The following is a 14,809-nucleotide window of genomic DNA, read 5'->3' as shown; positions in this document are numbered from 1 at the left end:
GTTCATTAAACATCAATCCAAGCCTCATTACATCTGACTGCTGAAACCATCATGTCTTTAAAACACTCTGGTCATGTGATCTAAGTGTCACATGAGGTGTGTGTGTGTGTGTGTGTGTGTGTGTGTGTGTGTGTGTGTGTGTGTGTGTGTGTGTGTGTGTGTGTGTGTGTGTGTGTGTGTGTGTGTGTGTGTGTGTATTGTTGTGGCATAACAGAACTGTTCCAGTCTTGAGGTTTCACTACCGTTTATGAGATGATATATATATATATATATATATATATATATATATATATATATATATATATATATATATAAAAACCCTAGACATATATTCAGCATTTGCGTAAAATTGTGAAAAGCATTTGTGAAAACATTTGTGCGACTGAACCATGTGAACATTAAACACTGAATCACATGATCTGAGTCTACTGTCCAACTGGTTTGATCACATTGTTAGAAACAATGTTGAAACATTTACAGTTGTTGACTGAAAACCGAATGATAACTGAATGATAAGTGAATGATAACTCTATGATAAGTGAATGATAACTGGATGATAATTGAATGATAAGTGAATGATATCTGTTTAACTTGTATCATTGTGTAACAGAATTGTTGTATCACAGTGAAAAGTGTGTTCAGTGTTTTTCAAAAGATTGGATGAATATTTGTGAATTGTGCCTAATTAATTAAACTGAACATTAATTTGTCATAGCACTTATTAAAAAGCGTTTCACACGCCACTAAATGACAACATAGAAGGTATGAGAGAGAAAGACTAAGCTAACATCCAAAGAGAATATCCTAACAGACTAATCAGGTAGTAAAGCTAGTCTATAAAGTCTGATGGGATTTATTGATTGATTTAATTTGGTCAAATAATGCCAGTTCAAAGCCATCCAGGCCCTGGTGAGAATCCTTCAGTGAAATGACCAGAAGGTCTAAGCCTACAACCCTGCTCTGATGGGGTTAAATGCCACAAGACACTGTGTGTGTGTGTGTGTGTGTGTGTGTGTGTGTGTGTGTGTGTGTGCGCGTGTGTGTGTGTGTGTGTGTGTGTGTGTGTGTGTGTGTGCGCGTGTGTGTGTGTGTGTGTGTGTGTGTGTGTGTGTGTGTGTGTGTGTGTGTGTGTGTGTGTGTGTGTGTGTGTGTGTGTGTGTGTGAAGCTTCTGACAGGAAACTCAAACCTGAATTTCACTTCCTGATTCACTCAGCAGCCAATCAGAATGGTTCTTCAGAGAGAAAGAGAGAGACATTATTTTAACTCATGCATTGTTTTGTTATTATTTAGATGTATTTATTGAAATCATTTTCTAAATCTCTTTCAGAACATTTATCAAAACTTTAAACACAAAACCAAACCTTCAAACTACATCCACAAAACCCCAGATTCAGCAGCCAATCAGAATTATTCTTGTATTAAACATCACCAGTTACCAGGGAGACATGTTGATCAACCTGACAGACAGACAGACAGACAGACAGACAGACAGACAGACAGACAGACAGACAGACAGACAGACAGACAGACAGACAGACTGTACATTTATTTATTGTTTGTTTTATTTGACTCTTGTTGCTGACATAATGTAAACATGTTTATCATGACAATAAGACAATGTAAACATGTTTATCATGACAATAAGACAATGTAAACATGTTTATCATGACAATAAGACAACGTAAACATGTGTATCATGTCAATAAGACAATGTAAACATGTTTATCATGACAATTAGACAGCTTTACTGATGAAAATGTTATCAGGGGTTTTCAGTGTTGTTTAGACCAAGGACCTTTAGCTGAGAGAGAGGAAGCAGGGACCCCTACAACATATTGTATAAATGAGAGATGAAGCAGGGACCCCCACTACATATTGTATAGATGAGAGATGAAGCAGGAACCCCTTAGCTGAGAGAGAGAGAGAGAATTAAGCAGGGACCCCTTAGCTGACAGAGATGAAGCAGGGACCCCACTACATATTGTATAGATGAGAGATGAAGCAGGGACCCCCACTACATATTGTATATGAGAGATGAAGCAGGGACCCCCACTACATATTGTATAGATGAGAGATGAAGCAGGGACCCCCACTCCATATTGTATAGATGAGAGATGAAGCAGGGACCCCCACTACATATTGTATAGATGAGGTGAAGCAGTGACCCCCACTACATATTGTACATAATTATTATGAAGATTTCACAGAAAGATTTATAGACTTGTTAGACAGAACTGCCAGTGTTTTGTTAAAGAATGGTTTTAATTATGATGATGGATTCATGATCAGACATTACCATTTAAACCATCAATACTTAGTAAACTTGACCCTTGGCTCTGACCTTGGTTCACTCTTTTCTTTCTCTACACAAAACCGAAAATAGCAGATATAACTATAGATCTACAAGCTCAAGCTACAAGCTCAAGCTGGTAAAATGCTGTTCATGTTCATGTTCATTAAACATCAATCCAAGCCTCATTACATCTGACTGCTGAAACCATCATGTCTTTAAAACACTCTGGTCATGTGATCTAAGTGTCACATGAGGTGTGTGTGTGTGTGTGTGTGTGTGTGTGTGTGTGTGTGTGTGTGTGTGTGTGTGTGTGTGTGTGTGTGTGTGTGTGTGTGTGTGTGTGTGTGTGTGTGTGTGTGTGTGTGTGTGTGCGCGTGTGCTTGTGTGTGGTTGAAGCTTCTCACTGGAAAGTCCCCAAGCTTTAATTTCACTATCACTTTGTTCCTTTTTATTTCTCTTTCTAATGAATTATTAGTAAAGCCTCTTTTTGTTTTCATGTCTAAAGGTAATGTCTAATAGTTTTCTTAGTCTTTGTCAGTCTTGTTTCTTTATTTCCTTACAGCACTTCTTTGTGTAGTTTTAATTTGCTATATAAATAAAGCCTAAATAAAGCCTAGACTTAAACTACCCTCTGGCATAAAAGGTAGACTAATACTGCCACCTACTGGACTGCTGGACACATAGCGTCACATTCTCCTTCATTTAATGTCCATTTAAAAAAGATAAATAATAATCCAAGATAAAAACTCCTGGGTCAAAAACTACCAAATTTGGGCTTGACAGGTTTAAATGTGTTAAAATATATAAAAACAAACTACCAGGGAAATTAAATGACAAAAATATTTTAAACACACAACTACCAAACATTGGACAGCACAATCCATGGGTTTCCTGCTGAGAACCATGGCCTCAGAGATGCTGATCCTCATCCTGGCTGTTGCATACTGGAACAAATGTAATAAAACAAATGTAACAAATGTAATATATATATATATATATATATATATATATATATATATATATATATACATATATACATATTAAAAATAAATGAAAAAAGTTATCGAAAAAACACAGCCTGCTCACGTATTAGGAGGGTAGTATGAGTCACCAGAAAAAAATGGGTGTTTTAAATAACTTTATCATGGTTAAAATGGAGTTTGAAGTTACAATGGGTGTGTATGGGGAGGGGTCCTGGATGGGGCTGACTCATAAAATGAATATAACATTTCTAAATATTGAATCAAGCACATTAAAAACTGTCCAGGATGTTCACAAAAGCCTGATTAGACGATAAAATTACCAAAGGTTATTTTGAAAGTGGAATATCCCTTTAAGTCATCCATCCATCCATCCATCTTCAACTGCTTATCCGGAATCGGGTCACGGGGGTAACAGTCAGGGGCGGGCTGGCCTTCTGGCATACAGGGCATTTGCCCGGTGGGCTGGTAGGCGAGGGGGCTGGGGGGCTGGTGGCCAAAAAAAAAAGAAAGAAAAAAAAAAAAAAAGACAGTAACATACAGTAGCCTATAGTCTACTGCATATTGAGCAATCAAATACAACTTGTTTGTCCAATTCTCAGATCAATATGCTTCTTTTCCATTCATTAGTTAACTAGCCAAAGTTCTGACACATTTTGTCACTAATCATGTTCATACTGCTTGTTGGTGGTGGTGAGAACTGTACGCTGACTCATACAATTCATGGATTGTGTAGTTGTATAGTTTATAGTTTTTTTTCACAATCATTTATGTTGTGGTATTAAAAGCTTGTGTATTTATATGTGCCGCCCTCGACCCGACGAGTCGGTAGAGTATCTGCGCACACGCTGGTTGTGGGGGCTGGTCTGGCCAAGATGCCAGGGCTGAATTTTAGTCCCAGTCCGTCCCTGGTAACAGTTCCAACTGAGATTGCCAGATTTCCTTATCCCGAGCAACTTCCTCCACTCCCTCTGGTCTTTGGTCTGCCACCCACGAGGTCTCCTCCCAGTGGGACGTGCATCGAGGACCTTCCTAGGAAGGCACTCAGGGGGCATCCGTTCTAGATGCCCCAACCACCTAAGCTGACTCCTTTCCAAGTGTAGGAGCAGCGGTTCTACTCCAAGTCTCTCTCAGGTGACTTAACTTCTCATCCTATCTCTAAGGGACATACCAGCCAACCGTCTGAGAAAACTCACTTTGGCCGCTTGTACCCGCGACCTTATACTTTGGGTCATGACCCACGCTTCATGACCATAGGTGAGAGTAGGAATGAAGATTGCTTGGTAGACAGAGACCTTTGCCTTCCGGCTCAACTCTTTTTTCTTCAACACAGTGTGATTTAGAGACTGCAAAACCACTCCTGCTGCTCCGATTCTCCGGCTGATCTCCTTCTCCGCCTTCCCCTTTCCCTCATTCGTGAACAAGACCCCGAGATACTTAAACTCCTATGTAAAATGCCTTAAAACATATATTATCAACTGCAGCAAGCAGTGTGCTTTCAGGGAGAGCCTGGTAGAGCCTAGCCATTTATTGACACAGAAGGGCGGGGATACACTTGTTGGAGAATCTCTCCGGCCAATATCATGTGTTCACCGATCTCTGTTTTTTTCAGGAGTTTGCCAGAGCTCTAATTGCTCCCTTTGAACTCCAAAGACGTTGTTCACTGAGGTAATTGATTGGGCCATAACAGTGTCAAGTGTTCGTTAGTGATCTCTCTTATCCAGGCCCGGTGGCACGGGGGGCCTGCTTGGGCCCAGCCCATCACGGACCCATCAGTGAAACCGGCAAATACTCGAAAACGAAGGCCTGCTCTTATCAATGAAAGCATCAAAGACAACGACCTCACCTGTTTGATGCCTGTCATAGAGTGGATGTGTCTTTCTTGAAATGCCTGGATCCATGAATGCCTGAGAGGAACATCTCTGTGGTTCTCCTAGCACCAGGACAGATGGACAGGGCCTTGCCTCAGTCTGCTGGAGGTACTCTACCAGGGGTCTTCAACGTCTTCAGGCCAAGGACCCCTTAGCTGAGAGAGAGATGAAGCAGGGACCCCCACAACCTGTTCATAGATTCCATATAATCGTTTGGCAGCACAATCATCAGTGTATTTTGGATTCATGTCAATTGTGTGTTATCAGATATTTAACCACTTGAACCGTCAATACTTAGTAAACTTGACCTTTCACCCTGTACTTAGTCTGCTCTTTTCCCCCTCTACACCAAACCTCTTTGCCGAAAATAGCTGCGAGGCGTTGTGAGCTTGTAGATCTGCTATTTTTGTCTAAAGTTATCAGAATATGGACATTAGGGTTCAAGCGGTTAATATAAAAAGTGGTTAATATAAAAAAGGAAAGGGGCACGGTGGCGCAGTGGTTAGCGCTTCGCCTCACAGCTAGAAGGTCCTGGGTTCGATTTCCGCCGGGGGACGCTGTGGCCGCTGGGGGCGTGTTCCTCCCTCCGCGTCAGCAGCGCCCACACCCGGTGGGGTTGGTGATAGGGCCTTTCTTTGTGGAGTTTGCATGTTCTCCCTGTGTATCCTAGGGTAGATGCCCTCACAAAAACATGCAGTAGTGGTTTCTATACTACCTCCCCCTAGCCAGCCAGGTGCTCCCCAATCCCCTGGTGCGGCAGGGGGAGAGCGGAAACCAGGACTACAGGTTAGGTAGTTGGCACTGGGTGAGAAAATGGGTTGCAAAAACTGTGGGATAAAAATTATTAAAGAAGAAAAATATATAAAAAGGGGAAAAAAAAGTTTCTATCAAGCAAAGATTTGAAGGACCCCCTGTAGTAACTCTGAGGACCCCCTAGGGGTCCCGGGCCCCCTGTTGAAGACCCCTGTACGACACCATATTTGTCTCACCTAAGACAGGCTCAAAGAAGAAGATAAATAAAAGTGAATGTTGAGTTGAAAGCAAATCATAAGCAAGATAACAAATTACCAGTTTGGGGTTTAATATTGATACCAGCTAAGAATGTGAAATTCTTTCGGCAGCAGTTCGGGCACCTACGCTCACAGCGTAGGTGCCGATCCTGACTGCGCTGCATGTCACTCCCCATTTCCTGTCACCCCACTCTGCTATCCATAAAGGCGTAAAAAGCCCAAAAATAAATCTTTATACTTACAGGCTTGAGGTTAAATGAAGACCGTCCTGGCCTCTTCAGCGGAGTGGCGGATAGTCTCATTGCTGACCCTAGAGACAGTTTGTGGCGTAGCAGCCTGAGGGCCAGTTCCCCTCTGGCATCTGTAGATAAACAGTACAAGTGTCAGAATGGTATGGCTGGCAATACATTTGGTTAAAATACAAATGTAACTCATTTTATGGCATTTTCAGTACCTCAAAAACTAAAAATACAATTACTTTGAAACAGACATTTACGGTGGCTTGGCTGACCAGAGCAGGGCCGAATAAAAAAAATCAAAGCAACCAAAAACCCTGAGCTTGACCGAAGGAAAATAATACACAGTAGTGCAATGTAAAACATTTTAAAGTCCCAAAATAAACTTAATTTCACTTAACAATTTCACTGTTTAGTTCAACTTAACTTTTTACTGAGTAAGCAGTGAGCAGAATCAGTGGTGGAAAGTACATTTGCTTTAGTAGTGTACTTAAGAGCAAAGTTTAGGTATTTCTTCTTTACTGGAGTAGGCCTATTGCCAATTTACTGTACTTTTACTTCTAAGCTGAGGGTCTCTATTTAATCAGTAGGCCTACACATGTTTTAATTTAATTTAATTTAATCCATAGGCCTACACACGTTTAAGAAACTCTCACAGAGAGAGTAGGCCAGGCCTAGAATTTCGTCTTTTTAGGGACAAGGCCACTTGGCCTTTGGTGTTGTCCATTTTTTGAGGGCACAAAGGCCAAATGCTAGGGCAGGAAGGCCACCAAATAAAACAAGATTTTAGTCCATTGAAATAATGAATTGAATTTAATTGAATTTAAGGGTTAAACTTACAGCATTGGTTTAAAGATGAGGTCTTAAAAAATTTATATATCAGTTTAGTTTAGTTCAATATCACTAAACCTTTCTTTCCTTTTTTTTACCATTTTGAAAATAATTTTTGAATATTTCAAATAGCTGATCTCACAATGTCGATGTACAGGGTTCATCACCATGTCAGCTTGTGATGGACATTTTGATAAATATTTTATTTTTGTCACGGACATAAAAAATAACTGTCCAATAATTTTACAAAAGAACATATATACTGTATCATATTTGGCTAAATGGTTGAAATTTCAGTTCCTTAGTTTATTTCTTTTTCTCAGTTCTATGTCTGCTGGAAATGTCTCGTCAAATGATGTGTGGTTTGTCCGCAAGTTCTCTTCCTTCACCATCTTGCTGATGAGACAAATACTTGACAGAGCTCCATCCAGTTACATTTATGGTACACAAATACGTAAGGCTTCACTTCCTTCTAGCAGTCAAATGATTTGTGGTTGGTCAGAAAGAGTCTTTCCAAGTTCCCTTTCTTCACTATCACGGCATAGTTTTTGCAATTCATTGACCCATCAACAAATATTGTTTTATTCTTTTGTCTTTTGCCAAACTCATGAGAAAGAGTGCGTAAGAAGTGTGATGTAAGGTATACCAGTGGAACAAGTATTAGCAAACATTACTTCTCTCTCTGTCTTGTCTTGCATTGCATCCTCACCTGATGTAATCATGTAGCCAACACGACTTATTAATCATCCTGACACTTTACCAGTCTCCAAAATAATTCAAAGAAATGCTTTATTATTATTATTATTATTATTGAATATTTAGGATAGATTATGTACACATGATAACCAAAATACTAAATGTGCCACGGACTTGTCCATGTCCGTGCCACAGACACGTTTGTCCGTGTACAGACATATTGATGACCCCTGCCGATGTAGATCGGCTATTTGAAGTATTTTAAAATGTTTTCCAAAATATTAAAAAAGGCAAAGAAGTTTATAGGGATAGGGGTACAGTCAGCTGGAGTAAGGCCACTGTGGCCTCAGGTCATGCCATTGGTTTGAGGGGCACAAGGCCAAACTGAGGGGCAACGACGGCCATGGCCTTCATGGCCTCCCTGAAATTCCTGCCCTGGAGTAGGCAATGGCACAACAGGAGGGAGCCGGCTACAATACATGGATTAATACAAGGGAACTAATAATAATACTATTAGGGAAAACATGACTCCCAAAAATATGCTTTAAGTAGCATTTGAGGGGTCTAACTACCGTAGGTGTTTTTAATTATTCTGAATCCATTGCAAGCATTTGTTTTGCACGAAAAACATTCCTTGGGCCAAAAATGGACCCTATACAACTGTGAAAAGTGATGACTCATCAATAATTTATCGTTTTTTTTGGGGCTGTTTTTAGCCCAATGAATTGTTTGGTAAGGAATTTATTCACAGGTTTTATTAATATCCCCTCACTAATAATGACACTATAATAGGTCTACACAACACAATGACACACACACACACACACACACACACACACACACACACACACACACACACACACACACACACACACACACACACACACACACACACACACACACACACACACACACACACAAACACACACACACTGGAGTTGATGTATCCACACAGTGCACAAGAATGTACCTTTTCCTATGCAAACTTCTAATAAAGTCTTCAATCAATCTTCAATCAATGTGTCGCCAGTAGATGGAGCTCTAGTACCACCAGTCAGATCTTAGGATGACAGTTTTAAACTAAAGGGTCATTTAGCAGAGCTATAAACCCTTATTGTCTCGGACAACGACAATAGCAGATCTACAAGCTCAGCAGTTTGATGAGCGAAAGACGTCAGGAGTGGACCTCGGATCAAGAAGACTATCATGTATAGTCCATAGGCTAGACTGTACTGTATAAAAGATATGGATAAAGCGAAGCCATTGGTTTCTATGCAGCGCAAATGCCACATTTTGGGTCCTTGGCATAGACTGTATAAAAGACAGGATTTAGTCAGACTTACACACATTGATATGCAAATGTCAAAATGGAAACTAATATGATATATTGTCTTGATCCATAATAAAGGCTAGAGTCTTTAGTTTTATCTACAGTAGTTTCATAGTTCAGTGATGTCATCATATTTGACTAATTATCAATTATACATACAAACAAAAAAAACAATCAACCAATCGATCAATTAATAAGTACATTTAGGTTACTGTACTTAATTAACATTTTAGGTATTTTTTAGCCTGCTCACTACATTTGAAAACTTGACTTACTAGTTTCTTTGCAGATATAAATTATCATATCATAAAACATTCATTAATCCACTTTTAGCCCTATTTTCTTCCTAGTCTATTTGAAAATAGCCGATATACAAGCTCACAATGTGTCACACGTGTGACACATTGTGAGCTTATAAATCGGCTATTTTCAAACATTTTGTACTTTTACTTTTGGTACTTCAAGTACATTTTGATTGATTGATTGATTGATTGATTGATTGATTGATTGATTGGTGGATTGATTGATTGAAGTATTCAGTTTGCATAGGAAAAGGTACAGTTTCATGACAGTATGGCTACAGTTCACTGGTACAAACAAGGACAACTAAATTGAGATCCTTCTCTTTAACTCATATAACATTGAATGACAGACGAATAGAACACAGTACTATAATAGATATTTATCAGAGAAGCACTTGTAAAAAAAAAAAAAAAAAAAAAAAAGATGAACAAAAATGACGCTCGTATCTCAGAACCGTCATGGATCGACCTCAACTTGGTCTTTAGCAGTTTTGGCAATTTGCCGCATACGTCCACACAAATGTCCAAATTAAAAAGAAAACTGCTTACTGAAGGCTCACGGATGTCACAACATGGTACGCGTAAGCAGAATTACTGGTATCTTCCGTATTTTTTTAATAAACAGCATTTGTATCCAATCGGCGGCTATGTTCTCTGACTTTCAACTACGCGACCCCAGCGGTTGGCAGGTGTAGTGCACTCTGATACATGAAAACTGTTTTATGAAAATGGCGACCAATCGTATCAAAACGCTTCTTATTGAACATTACGGAATATACGGGTAATTCCAGTTGAGCGGAATATTGTGACATCCGTGAGCCTTCAGCAAACACTTTATTTTTGAAATGTAAACGTCTGTGCAGACGTGAGGGTCAAAAAGGCTGAACTGCTCCTCACCAGGTTGAATCTCACCCATGACGGTGGTGAGATACGACCGTCATGTTGTTTCAGGGCTAAAATACACTGGAAACGGGCCGGGGAGCGTCGATTCCTCGTCAACCAATCACGTGACGTCCACGTGATGACGTCAGATTGTGACGTCAGCACCTGTCACGGAAGTGCTCGGTCTGTCTGGATGATGATGATGATGATGATGATGATGATGATGGCGGAACCATGAAGAGACGGACGGTTTAATGCAAACAACAACAACACAACAACCAGTGTATTATATTAGTATTAGTGTTATTTAAACACACAGCAGAACCACAGCGGCCTAGCGGCTCTGCTGGCAGCAGGCCGGGTTGTGTTTTTCCGGGTGTTTTCGGGTACAAGATGTCCCTGTTCCAGTCGGCCCTGGATTTCCTGTCCGGCCCGGCGGGGCCCGGCGCGGCCCACCGGGACCAGAGCGACTTCTGCGGCCAGATGGTGGAGCTGGGAGACATGAAGCTCCGCATCAAGAGGGTGATCGCTGAAGGTATTATATTTTAATAATAATAGACACTGACAGTGCTAGCGTCACACAACACAATGTATCGTTATTGCGACCGTCAGGCTGCAGTTACTATCAAAACCTCCACCGGCTGTCTGTCAGTCAGTCTCACGTCACGTCACATTTCTGTTTTACTCATATCTCCGCCACTGTTGCCCCTATCCATGCCAAACTTTGCACAAACACTCCTTGGCTGGCAAACCACAACCTCCACCTCATTTCTCACATGGCCCTCTTCTAGCACTACCATCAGGCCGATTCTTGCAAAACACATTTTTGAACACTGCTCCTACAGATTTTGCCCTAAAATCATGCAAAGCGGTATATACAATATCTCTACTGTCATGTCATCAACATGGATCTGTCCCATTTCCCATATTCCCTCCTGATTGGCTACCATTTCCTTCTAAAGTTTGTGTATGCGACCTGATGGTCGCTTATCTCCAGTGGTGCAGTGGTGATTCAATGTTTGGGGGGTCGCGAACGTCGCTCAACACCTACTATACAGGTCTATTGATATGCAAATAGGCTCGTTTCTTTGTTAAAACAGTTGTCGAGGTGTGAACTTGGGGGGTGCGAGACCCTGGCTCAAAAAAGATATGGGTCGTCGGGGGCGCGCGACCCAAGACCACGGCAACACTGCTTATCTCCTAATTAGGGAGTCTTACTGGTATGAGATACTTTAATGCAGGGGTCTTCAACGTTTTCAGGCCAAGGACCCCTTAGTTGAGAGAGAAATGAAGCAGGGACCCCCCACCTGTTCATAGATTCCATATAGTTTAATCGTTTGACAGCACAATCATCAGTGTATTTTGGATTCATTTCAATTTGTGTTTTCACATATCTAACCACTCAAACCGTCAATACTTAAAGGACAACTTTAGTTTTTTACAACAAGGGTTCATATTTTAGATTGTAATTAAAGAATATAAAAGATGAGTGTTAAAATTATTTAATTTACATCTTTCTATTCTTTTAGAGATTCTTATTTCACTGGTTGGGGGCATGCGTACAAGTGGCTAAATATGTAATTTTACACAGAATAAGCCCATTCCCTAGATAACACAACCTTTCATGGTTGGATGTGACTTATGGGGGCTAGACGTGTTACTGTAAATAGCGATGAAGAAACTGCTGGCTTATTATGTCTAAAAAGACATATTTAGCCACTTGTACGCATGCCCCCATGCGTACACATGCCCCACATTTTAGCACGGTAAACGCATTAAAACAATAGAATGAAGCAAATGAAAACATTTTAACACTCACTTTTTCTTTTCTCTAATTACAATCTAAAATATCAACCCTTGTTGTAAAAAAAACAAAGTTGTCCTTTAATGAACTTGACCTTTCACTCTTTACTTAGTCGGCTCTTTTCCCCCTCTACACCAAAGCTCTTTGCCAAAAATAGACGATCTACAAGCTTGTAGATCTGCTATTTTTGGCTAAAGTTCTCAGAATATGCACGCTAGGCTAGGGTTCAAGTGGTTAATATAAAAAGGAGGAAAACATTTTTTATCACTCAAAGATTTGGAGGACCCCCTGTAGTAACTCTGGGGACCCCCTGTTGAAGACCCCTGCTTTAATGAATTCTTGTGCAAAATAATTCAAGTGCTTACTAGGATCTCGTACCGTCATGAAACTTTACCTTTTTCCTATGCAAACTTCTATAAAGTCTTCAATCACTCAATCACATAGCCTATATCAGTGGTTCTCAACTTGTTAATCAGGACCCCAGGCCCAGGGGAGGGTCTCCAAATTATTTTTTTGGGGGGTCCCCAGATGATTAACTTAATGTGCAACATTGTTGTCTCTCTCAACAGTAAACAAACCAACATAAAGTTTCAGTGTATAGAGGGTATCTGCACATTTCCAAAGTGACAATTTAAGGACTTTTTAATACCTCAGCCTGAGATGACAAATTAAACATGTCCAAATTGTCAAATAGCCTATTAGAGGCTATTTTCACAATAGAACCGTGTTATACAAAATGTAATGCCTCAACTCTTTCTGCTCGTCAGGGTGGGGGGGCCCCCAGTTAAAATGAGATTATTTTTGGGGGTCACAGCCTGAAAAGGTTGAGAACCACTGGGGCCTACGGTATATGACCATGGCAATATCAGTATCGCAAAAAAGGCACGATATGGACAATATATCGTATCGATATCGGACGATTTGGCATAAATACTGTGATATCAAATGTCGTCCATATCGTGCAGCCCTAGTTTGATTGATTGGTTGGTTGGTTTAATACTTTATTAGCAGTTTGCATAGCCTATAGGAAAAGCACAGTACAGTTCAGATACAACTAAGGCTGTCACGATTATGACATTATACATGAATGATGATTAATTGTCACTCAAATAATTGCGTTTAACGATTTAATGTGGGGTTTTTTTGGTTGACAATTACATTTCTGTTTGGCTTGTAGGCTTTGAAGTTGCACATGGCAGATATGACACATAACCTAAAATATACATAGAAAGCACTTACATATTTGACAACTTTATACTTAAAAATGTACATTGATAGTGGAAATAGCAGAGCTACAAGCTCACAACGTGTCAGTCATCACAAAGCGTTGTGAGCTTGTAGATCTGCTATTTCCACTATGTTTTTGTTTGAAAATATATGAACATGGAATATCTTTCAACATGGAAACGATACGATTATGTCAAATAATTGTGATTACACGATTATGTAATAATTGTGACATGCCTATTGATTGATTGATTGGTTTAATACTTTACTAGCAGTTCTCATAGTTAAAGTACAGTACATTACAGTTCAGATACAAGGTCTACTAATAGGATTTACACCTCAAGAAAGCACTATGGCATGTTTACATTGGGGTCCTTTGTCCTTAATTCATGAAAACATGAAATGACAGATACATACATGTAGCAGAGTGACTCACTGCCTGATGGCCTAAAAAGTCTAACATCTCCCTTTGGTCTAGTGCTTAAGATGTTGGACTGCCACGCGTGAGACCCGGGTAGGAATCCCAGGCGTTATAGCCTCGGGATCCAGACTTTTCAAGAAAGAAAAGCCTGGGCTAGCGCCCCTGTAACTGTGGTTCACAACATTTTAATGTAAAGCCCGGATCAGAGTCTACGGTGGAGAGCTATCCACCGCAAATTTGAGGTGGAAAGCTTTCCACCTCAAGTCAGAAAATAAGTGCAGGCCATCATAGTCACGGCCCACAGTGAAGTCCTTTACCCCGTCTAGACCGGTTCAGGTCGACCAATCAGTGAACGGGGTGTAGAGCCTGTCTGTCTGATAGTGGAAAGCTCTCCACCGCGAGGAATGATGTAACGTTGTAGTTTCATGACTCAAAAAGAATCGAAAAGACTACACCGCGGTGGATAGCCTTCCACCGCGGACCCGACTATGATCCGGGCTTAACTGTGGTTCACAACATTTTAATTGTATATAAAATATATGTAGCCCTTCAGATACTGTATCTTATTTTACATCAGTATTGTTCATGTGAACTGGTTTGTTTAGGCTTATCCATTATAATTATAAAATCGCAATGATTTATCGTTTTCCACCGCGCATCACTTACTTATTTACTCAAAGCGGACAGCAGCAGGAGTCATGTCCCCCGCCACGTCCATTCCGAGACGCCGGAGGAGCCAGTGAGACCTTTCGGGGCCATAGAATGTCCGTGTTAGGCAAGACTGCATATACACACAGCCCTAGAATGTCTGTAATCGTACATAATAATACACTTTTGTGATATTCCTTATACACAGCCATAGATGGGTCCTATTGGGCGGCGTTGAGCAGATAAACTGCGTGGCACTTAAGTGTTGCGCGCTACT

At 40.5% G+C, this 14,809-nt stretch overlaps 1 protein-coding gene across 1 annotated transcript in view; it reads left to right on the top strand.

Moving 5' to 3' along the window:
- The first annotated feature begins 10,688 nt into the window (after positions 1–10,688).
- The window catches only part of gak (cyclin G associated kinase), a 65,347-nt gene continuing 61,226 nt past the window's right edge, over positions 10,689–14,809 (top strand). The window contains exon 1 of the mRNA XM_080738181.1: positions 10,689–10,967. Within this exon, the coding sequence (XP_080594307.1) occupies positions 10,826–10,967 (142 nt within the window). The 5' untranslated portion in view covers positions 10,689–10,825. The remainder of the gene's footprint in view (positions 10,968–14,809) is intronic.

This window comes from Nannobrachium achirus (assembly GCF_963921795.1).
Source record: "Nannobrachium achirus genome assembly, chromosome: 12".
In the NCBI taxonomy this organism is placed as follows: domain Eukaryota; kingdom Metazoa; phylum Chordata; class Actinopteri; order Myctophiformes; family Myctophidae; genus Nannobrachium; species Nannobrachium achirus.
Note: the sequence above shows the minus strand (reverse complement) of the source record. Positions and strands in the feature narration are given on the sequence as shown.